This window comes from Crotalus tigris, unplaced genomic scaffold (genome assembly GCF_016545835.1).
Source record: "Crotalus tigris isolate CLP2741 ecotype Arizona unplaced genomic scaffold, ASM1654583v1 scf7180000018127.1262416, whole genome shotgun sequence".
NCBI classification, from domain to species: Eukaryota; Metazoa; Chordata; class Lepidosauria; order Squamata; family Viperidae; genus Crotalus; species Crotalus tigris.
This window is the reverse complement of record NW_024096838.1, coordinates 872,039-882,147: the sequence shown is the minus strand read 5'-3', so window position 1 is coordinate 882,147 and position 10,109 is coordinate 872,039. Positions and strand designations below refer to the sequence as shown.

Here is a 10,109-nt window from a genome sequence, read left to right as displayed (position 1 = left end):
AAGATGGGACTTGATCTGGAGCTGAAATGAAGGAAGATTGCTGAGAAGGAGCATCTCAGGAGAAAGAGAAGGAGACCAATACCGGTGAGAGTTGTTGAAGTTGCAACACCGTGTCATCTTCACTAACTCTCTTCTCCCCAGCAGAACCCATAGCTTGGGGAAATGGAAATACCAGTTCACAAAGAAACATGAAAGAGATGAGATTCAGAACTCACAAATTACCTGCCAAGCTTATACCACTACAAAGCCCAGGAAATGACTCATTTGTGTCTCTTCTCTTGAAGAGTTGCTTAAGCCAAATATTGGTAGACAATTGTGCTGCGGAAAAGGAGAACTACCAACAGTTTAAAAAGAAAAACATTATTTATTTATTTGATGTTCATTGAATTTTCATTTCACTAACAAACTTCACATATTTATTTACTTCACTTTTAATAAACCTAAGTTGTCAAACAAATCCAAAGGGAGAATATAACCCCAATAATAATGGATAATTAAAAGGTACGAGCTTAAGAAACAATTTCACAGTCATTCCCCTGCTTTTGACATTAGATGTTCCTTAGTGTTTAGATCTGGTCTCAGGACAATAATGTAGCACTTGGGGAAGAAGATGCAGCCCAGCAGTCCAGCACTGGAGGCCAAGATGGAGAACACCTGCACAGCCACCATGTATTTTCCTTTAGTGCTCAGGTAGGTGGGGAGGAAGGAAACCCAGACACTGCAGAAGACCAGCATGCTGAAGGTGATCAGCTTGGCTTCATTGAAGGCCCCAGGCAGGTTCCTGGCCAGGAAAGCCACCGTGAAGCAAATGGCAGCCAGGAAACCCATGTAGCCAAGGACGACATAAAACATGGTGACAGAGCCTTCATTACACTGAAGGACAATCTCTCCAGGCTGGGAGTGCAGATCAGAGTCAGGAAATGGGGGGAACACTCCCAGCCAAAGGGCACAGATGAGAACCTGGACACCAGAACAAGAAAGGATGATGGAGTTGGCCAAGCTCTTCCCCAACCATCTTCTCACTTTATTCCCTGGTTTTGAAGCTAGGAATGCCAGCACTACTGTGATTGTTTTGGCCAACACAGAAGAGACAGCTACTGAGAAGACAATGCTGAACACTATTTGTTGGAGAAGACAAGTGGTTTTCCTTGGATGGCCAATGAAGAGAAAGGAGGACAAAAAACAAAGCAGGAGTGAGACCAGGAGGATGTAGGAGAGGTCCCGGTTGTTGGCTTTGACAATGGGAGTTTCTAGGTATTTAAGGAATATGATTAAAACAAAGCCTGTGGTTAGGAATAAGAGCAGAGCAATGGAGATGAGGATGATGCTGACATGTTCATCATAGGACAGGAAGGTTATTCTTTTGGGGATACATTGGACTCGGTTCTTGCTTGGATATTGGTCATCTGGGCACTTGATGCATTTGTCAGTATCTGAGAAATCAAAGTAATATTTCTTTTATTAACTTTCAAATTTCAAGAAAATTTTTGGACAACATGTGATACTGAGAGACAGGAAACTCTAAGTGAATGCAATCTACGTAGACTCTGGCAAAAAAAAGAAACAGAAACCCAATAGTACAACTATAAAAACAAGAACAACAACAAAATAAAATGAAAAGAATAACTATTTGGTGTCATGGTTCCGGCTAATGAAACACTTCAAAGAACTTCCAGGCATTGATTTTCCTAAAAGTCTTTTATCATGTTACAGAATGTCGGCACGGCATAACGAAGGGATGCTAAGATCTAAAATCCCCACCCACCAAGCAGTTATTTTGCTAGCATTTCCACTCCCTATTTTGCTGTCATGATTTACGTTCACCAATTAGTGTGAAGGGCAAAGGTTCCCTTCCTTTTTGATTTGTGGGCTTTTCCCTCCTCCCTCCTCTGCTCTTCATTAACTCTAAAAATACCAGAGAGTTCTGCATATATTGTCAAAGCAAGAATATACAGTATTTGCAGTGTTGACATCTGGTGCTTCAAGCGCTCTTCTCTGAGGTAATCCATCAGATTCTTATCTTGCACTGACCTTACCTTATCCCAAATGGTTGGGAGAAGTAGCAAATCTCCAGAGGTTTAAAAGGATGGGGGCCTACTGGATTTCAACAGGGAGTGGGTCCAATGGGGCAGGAACTGCATCAGAAAAAGATGGCTTGTGAGGACCCATAAAGTGGAAATCTTTTAGAGAACAATCCTTTTGCATGCCAATTATAGCTGCTCTGGTGAGATAAGCAGATATCCTCAAGGAGAGGAAGCCCTGCAGATACCCTGACTCTGTCTCATGTAGGATTTGAAAGGTGATTTTTATTGCACTTGGGAAGAAACTGAGATTCTATGGAGCCTGTACAATAAGGGAGTCCTATGGAAGAACACATGGAAACACAACACTGTGTTTGGTTTTCAAGAACTACCCTATGAATATGTGATACAAAAGATAGAAAAAGAAAACTGATAGCAAAAAAAGACCTAGTGCTCCATCTAGTCTGCCCTTTGAGTTTTTTGTTTTCTTATTTATTTAATATTTTATTTCATTTTTTAAAAAATTCAGATGGAGATATGTTTATCCCCAAAATGTTTAAACTCAGCATCTTGATGTACTCCTCTCTTTCTCTCTTACCATTTATATCTCATTGTTTTAATGTTTAATAATTGTTTTAATTGCCACCAAGCATCACTGTCTGTGGAATAGACATTAAAAATTTGGTAAATAAATTTGAAAAGACATCTTAAGGAAGATTAATTCATAAATGAACTCAAGAACAGGAACTGAGTCTGTTATCTGCAAAGTCTTTTTACCCTGAATAATCGAGAAGATGGAGCAATATATTTCTATAATTTCTAGATTTGGCAACAATTTTAAAGAAAGAATGAATTCAACATTGGTATCAAAGTATATTAAGTAGATTGTATTCATACTTTCTCCCCTCTCTTTTCTCTTCCTTTTCATCCCAACACTTTATATTACTGTAGTTTTTTTCTTTCAGAACCACAACTATATTCCTTTTTGTTGGTGTTATAATTGTGTGTATCTCATTATTTAACCACAAAGAAAATTGGAAAGATTAAAAAAAGGTAGAAAGGAAATATCCACTTGAAGGTTTTATGATGGTCCTCTGTTTGGTTTTCATTTCCTCCTTCAAACCAGCTTCTCCCCACTATTGTTCCTCCCAATTAGATATTTCAGCTGATGAGGAATTATGATATTTATAAAGTTTGACTAATTAATTGAAGGACTGATTGATAAATCTTTTGGTCTATAATGTAAACTTGTTTTGGGTGAGCAAAACCCATTGATCTAAAATCATTCCTCAAATTACAAAGAATCCAGAAGTTTCTAAAAAAGATGAATCCAGAACTTTCCCTATGGTGTCATCCACCTTCCTGAGTGGAGATGGTTTCCTCTGGACAAGGAACGCAGTCATAACAGCAAACTGGCTCTCCTTCTCGAATCTTCTTGACAAATCCAGGATGGCATTTTTCCACACATTTGGACTGAGGCAGAGACTAAGAAGAAAAAGAAGAAACACCAGAGAAAATGTATTAGAACTCACCATCCATTTAAATGGAGGTAGATGTGAACATTAGCAAAATAGTCTTTGGGTTTCAGGTGAACAAATATGAAATATCTGAATACTTCCAGATGGTTGCAGAAGATACAATGGCAGGTAGATGTCTCATTTAGTTCCTCCCTTTTTCTTCTGGCATATCAGATTGCAAAAAAAGAAAAATAGTACATTTCTACTTAATAAAATCTGGAGAGGTGAAATTGAGAAAAGGTGGGGTCCTCCACAAAGATCTCTCTAACAAACTAAAAGACAAAAAGGAGAAATACAAAAAATGGAAAGAGGGACACATAACCAAGGCCAATTATCAGCAGGCAGCCAGAACATGAAAGAAGAAGTCAGCAAAGCAAAGGCCCTGAAAAAACAAAGACTTGCAACAGAAATCAAGGACAACAAAAAAGTTTCTTCCAACATATTAACAACAAGAAAAAAGTCAAGGAAACTGTAGGCCCACTAAAGAGAGAATATGGCAAGGAAATTACAGGCAACAGGGAGAAAGCAGAGCTGCTTAAATCATACTTTGCATCAGTCTTCACACAAAAAGAAACCAAAGCCCAATGCATCAAAAAAAAAAAAAAAAACCACTGCAAAAGACATACTAGAAACAAAAATCAAAACAAGCAAGAAAACGGTAAGAGAACACCTGTCTAACCTTGACGAATATAAATCACCAGAGTACATCCCAGAGTTCTGAAAGGGTTGGCAGATGTTATCTCAGAACCATTGCACCACATCTTTCAAAACTCCTGGAGCTCCAGTGAGGTACCTGAGGATTGAAAAAGGGCTGATGTGGTTGCCATCTTCAAGAAAGGGGAAAAAAACAGACCCAGAAAACAACAGACCAGTCAGTCTAACATTAATACCTAGGAAGATCCTGGAAAAGATAATTAAAAAAAAACAGATCTGCGAACAACTAGAAGCAAACAAAGTTATAACTGGTAGCCAGCATGGATTTGTGAAAAACAGATCATGCCAAACCAATCTTATCTCATTCTTCAATAAAGTGACAAAACTAGTTGACCAGTGAAATGCAGTGGATGTAGTATACCTAGATTTCAGTAAGGCATTTGACAAAGTGGACCACAACTTACTCTTTGGTAAACTAGAAAAAGGTGAAATAAACAACATCACCAGCAGATTTGTGTCCTTAATAACAATCACCCCAAATCTCATATTAGATATAGCCGAATCAGCTTACAACAATAATCAACACTGTAGCATCTGAAGGATATCTGGGACAATAGAACTGAAGTCTCTGTATCTACCTAAGAAAATTTTAGATATTTTACTCCAAACATTCAATTCTCTGTGAAGGTTATCCACTTTTCTGACCAGGTATAGCCCACTTGAAATGGGTCTTTTGGAAAAAAGAGAAAAGACATTGATATTTTCTCTACCTTGTTCAGCAACTTTAGCTGTGACAAAGCATCTTGGTTGATTGTAAGTCTCTGTCTTTCAAAATCCCCCAAATGCTGGTTGATGGGATCCTCCTCAGAGAGAACCACCCTACTGAAGATCCTCAGGTCTGCTGCTACATCTCCATTTTGATCCACATACACATTCATCAGAGAAAGATTGCACATTTCCTTCTTCTTTAGAAATGGATGCCACTAAAATGAAAACATCCAGGAATTTTAAAAGCAATTTCTTATCTGGTTTCTTTTCTGTTATCTCATTTTACATTTCAAACTTTCTTCTATGGTTGTTTAACTTGCAAATATTGTAAGTTGGAAGAACAAGTGTTTGCACCATCTTCAAAACTCAAGAACAAAGGTTCAGTAATACTTCTCAATCATACAGTATACTGACAAAAAGTATACTGACAAGATGTAATTGACAAAAATTGTCAATTTCATAGAACACTCTAGCAAAGGTCACTAATCAAGTAAACAAAATATCCAAATAACTAGAGTATTCATAAACTCCTTGAAAACAACAGGCTGATCACCCGAAAGCAAGAATTTGTTAAGAAGAAAGTTGCAAGGCTAATCTTCATTCAGGTAAAGGAGATTGGAAAAATGACCAGATGAACTAATTCTATTTTATTGTAAAATTACGTTATCTTGCATGTGTGAAAGTACAAATGTTTCACCATTTCTTTTGACAGTCAAAAAAAATTTAGGGAGTACCTTTTCTGAGTTTCTTTCTCTGCCTGTTATGCAGCTACGAGTTTTTCCCCCCAAAGCACCAAATTATCTGATTCTTCCCTGCATCTCTTTCTCTGGTCCTCCAAACTCATTCCCACATATTCTTACATTTCCTTGATACATGATTTGAATCCAAGTAGTATAACTTGCACAGCACAGAATTAACAAAATGCTTCATGATGTCCTGAATTGTGATCTAATTAATTGAACACTGGATGGTATAATAATTAAGTAGGTATAACTATCTTAAAAACTGTAAAAAATATTTTTAACCTTACTACTAAAAGGTATCATAACTGAGGAGTTATGAAAAATAATTGGACCTTGGTCCTTGATTCTTCTATATTTTCTATATTAATAAAGGAAACAGATAAATCACAATTTTGTGATGCAAAAATTATACTAACGCTTGGACAAAGTTATTTTGATTTCCTTTAAAAAAAATTCCAGCTTCCAGAAAATAAAAATATAATTTTGTGACAGAGGTGCATAAGTAAAATCCAGTTGGAAACTAACTAGTTTTTACATCTAGGACTTGATAAATGATTGTATCTTGCTTAACACAAATGAATGGCACCAACAATCTATATCTTTCTTTAAGATTTCATTTATAGTTTTTCTCACATTATTCGATATGTAATTATAATAAAGTGGTAGTAATATTTTAATGATCTGATAATAATCATATTAATTCAACAATAATGTCATTAATAATGTAGTAGAATCATTCCAGGTCCTCTTGTAGGAAACACACTTGGAGAAGATATTGCACAAATATTTTATTAGCTTTAGTCAGGGAGAAAGAAGGAAAGGAAGAGATCAAAGGAGCTGCTTTTATCCTTCAGGAAAGACATTAAGGAGAAGAGCCATGGTGGTTTAGAGGGGCTTAATATCAGAAGGAATCTGGGAACATTTTTTTCAAATATAGAAATCGCCTTGATTGTAGAAGGGAGGATGCAGTGCTTTCCCACTAAATATAAATGTTATACAGAAGCTTATGATCTTAAACAACCAAGCTCAGAGAGCACAAAAGACTCTGAAAGGAATTTATAGTTTGATGGATCCTTGTTGGGACCCCATCCCTTCCATGGCTCCAGCCATGGGGACCCCATACCTTCCATGGCTCCAGCCATGGAGCCCCCAATCTCTCTTCTCCCTTCTTCCTTCTCCTCTGGGATTTGGACACAGCATTTAAGGCATGGGCCAGAATCTTAATGACACTGTAAGGAACACCTGGATTTGGGATCTGCATCCTATTCTTTTTCTCTTGGGTCTCCATTGGTGCTTTCTGTGTGCATCTTCTCCGGCCTTTGACAGAAAAGATGTGTTTTGAAACAGAACAGTGAAAATACTCAGCCTGAAATTCATGTTTCACAAAGAAAGGTGTTTTAAAGGCATCATCTTTTCGCCAGCTTTTTTTCCTCTGAAGAGGAAAGCTCCAAATACTATGGACGTACTTGAGAAGCCTATCCTTTCCTGTAAAATATATGCCCACCATTGTCATGATCCAGACTTTCCCTTCAATGGGTCCTAGTAAACCTTCAAGTGTTGAATGGAAAGGAAGAATTCTTGTAAAAAGGGAAGCAAATTCTATGAAGTGAACAAAGACATTGACTTGTTTCCACTTAGAGAGGGCATTCCTGAGGGGTGCTGTATGTCCAGTTCTTGAGAACTGTTGTGATATAACAACACAAATCCTATTCTTGACAAGTATTGGAGTTAAATTTCTCATGAAATGCTCTCCCTCCTCTGTGTCTGGAGCAAAGAGGCCAATCAAGGCCCATCCAAAATGGAGGAGCAGTTGGACAATTGCCGGGATCTGGAACCCTTCTTTGGGGAGCATCGGATAGAAAAAAGGGAATTGACTTTTATCACTCAGAATCCCTGAAGCAATTCTCTCACTGATCTGAAATAACAATGAAGAATTCTGTGTTATATTTGGGGTCCAACCAAATCCCAATGTTTCCACGCCATTAATTTCTATAAAAAATAATTACATGACATAATTTTATAAATTGTATAAATTCTCAATTCTGCTCTGAGGGCAGCAGCTGAAGTTGTTTTATTCACCCTGAAGATACTTCTCAGATGATGTGATTGGATTTGTTCTAGTAGTGATATAAATTAAATCCCAGAGTTCAGGTCAAAGTGGCAACGTTGGCCTTTTGTACTTTAATGTTTCAGGCTGCATAGCTATGAATTTTTAAAAATCCTTTTAACAGTGCATTCACTGGTACCTTTGATCTAAATGAGAAGCTTTGATGTTGAGGGAGCCAAGATTCAGTCACAGACAAAAGTTCTCCGGGTAAGGAAAGGTGTGAACTTGCTCAAATGCTATGAAGGCAGCAAACAAATATTTCTTCTGACTGATATTTCTCTAGTTAGATAGTTCAAGACCATCCAATTGTCGACAGTGGATCAAATCTGCCTAAAGACTGCTGGATCTTCTACAAGGAATGCACTTTTCACCTACCACTCTCATCGCTATTCAAGGGGAAGCTGGCATTTATTCAAGCCACAATATCTGCTAGACAAAGGGGCCTGGAATTGCTAGGGTCCATTTTATTCCCTTTTTTAATATATGGGAATTACAATTGTCATCTTAAACTGAAATGGGTGCGGCACATATTATTTATATTTGTCAATGAACCTGCTAATAGAGAGTCCCACAGGTGAGGTATTTCTTTAATTGTTCAGCTGATGGACAATCTTCTCTGGAGCAATATTGATTTTCAAGCCTTTTATTATGAATTTGATCTTGAGCATTTTAGGGGAAAACATAATGTACATGTTGGATAATATATTTATAGGAAGTTTAAATATAAAATGATTAATTAATGTTAATGTTCCCCACAGAATCATAAAACATATATGTTTCATCAACATTAGGAAAGATAATCCAGTGGAACTCTGTTTATAAATCTGGGATTTGTTCATAACTGAGAATATCATTATTTTGATTAAGATCATGGTCAATAGGTGAGCTTTCCATCAATGCTGCACTTCCTATTGTACAGAAGCTCCTTTGGTTTGCCAAAGCCTCTCCTCACCTTCACAAGTCTGCAGCAGAAGCCCTCAAAGAAAAGAGGATGTCATGAGTAGATGTTTTTGTTTTGATCCTTATTCCCTCCCTACTGTTATATCAATCCCTAGCCATGAAACCTACAATTGCTATAGTGAAAAGCAGCTCTTGAATTCTATAAGGAAGATATGGTTGGATCTATCGTCAAATGCTATCACCCCACTTACTTTGCCAGATAGGGGAACACAAACACAAACCTGTGGGACTTTGTGGGTGCCTGCTAATGTTGACATCTGGATTGATATGTCACTGTCAGCTCCATCCACAAGAGCCAAAAGATTGTCCTTCCTTCCACAGCTGTAGTTGGGAACATTGGCTTCTCCAGTAGAGAGCATGTCCAGCAAGGCATCTGAAGTGCCAAGTGTGTTCACATAGTTGTCATAGATATTGTAGCCCAGTGTGAGATTGTGCAGGTGCTGGTGATTTTTCTTAAAAACTTCAATATTGAAAATCATGCGTAGTATTCTTTGTTTTCCAAAAGGTAAACTAGTGTAAAACCATGCTCATGTTAATATTAGCATCATTAACAGCAACAACCAAATACCCTTTCTCTATTTAATTGACTTATTCTCCACAAGCTAACTTAAGCTAATATTGATTGAAAACCAGAGGCAAATGATAGTCACCTGTCACCCTTTAATATTTGTGAGTGTGGAGAAGATAAGATGGAGGGATTAAAAATCACAAATACACCATTATTTGTAAAAGTACTAACTTTCATCAGCCCAATAGATGGATGGCAGAATAGTTCAGTTATTAAAGTAGAACAATCATAAAAGGAAGAGGATTTCTGATGAGTGACCCAGAGAAGCTGTTCTAAAACGGAGTCATCTTCTATTACTATAAAAATCAGGAATAGAATATCAATCTGTGGTTATAAAAGTATGGAAATGACCTGGGAAGGGGAAAATACAATAATCACTACTTTCAACAAAACTCAAGTATTCATATCATGAACTGAGGATTGAACAGGGAGAAGAAAGTAATGTGAACTTCTTTAAGGCTTTATTTTCCTCATATTTTGATTTAAGCCTCTTCCCAGAAAATAAGACAAAAGTGAGAGGCTGTGGAAATCAAAAGGATTCAAGAAATTGGTCAAGTCCTGCAATATAGGAATAAGTAAAATAAGAAAAAAAAGAAGTGTTAGAACTGCAAAAGGAGGTAAAGAAATGCCATCACAGTGAATTACTTACAATCGAATCTGACTAGAAGGAGCCATGTTGAAAGGTAATGTTGCAGGTGCTATTGCTGATGAAGAGATGACTATACTAATGAGAAGATCTCCTTGTTTATAATAGCTCCATGGCTTTTCTCC

At 37.2% G+C, this 10,109-nt stretch overlaps 1 protein-coding gene across 1 annotated transcript; it reads right to left on the bottom strand.

Annotated features, from left to right (window-relative positions):
- Window positions 1–528: 528 nt before the first annotated feature.
- LOC120310159 (vomeronasal type-2 receptor 26-like) lies at window positions 529–6,991 on the bottom strand. Its single transcript, XM_039348260.1, has 4 exons — window positions 6,827–6,991; window positions 4,963–5,175; window positions 3,380–3,446; window positions 529–1,433 (listed from the first exon to the last, which is right to left on the bottom strand). The coding sequence occupies exons 1-4, from the start codon at window positions 6,989–6,991 to the stop codon at window positions 529–531; spliced, it is 1,350 nt and encodes a 449-aa protein (XP_039204194.1).
- Window positions 6,992–10,109: the final 3,118 nt, after the last annotated feature.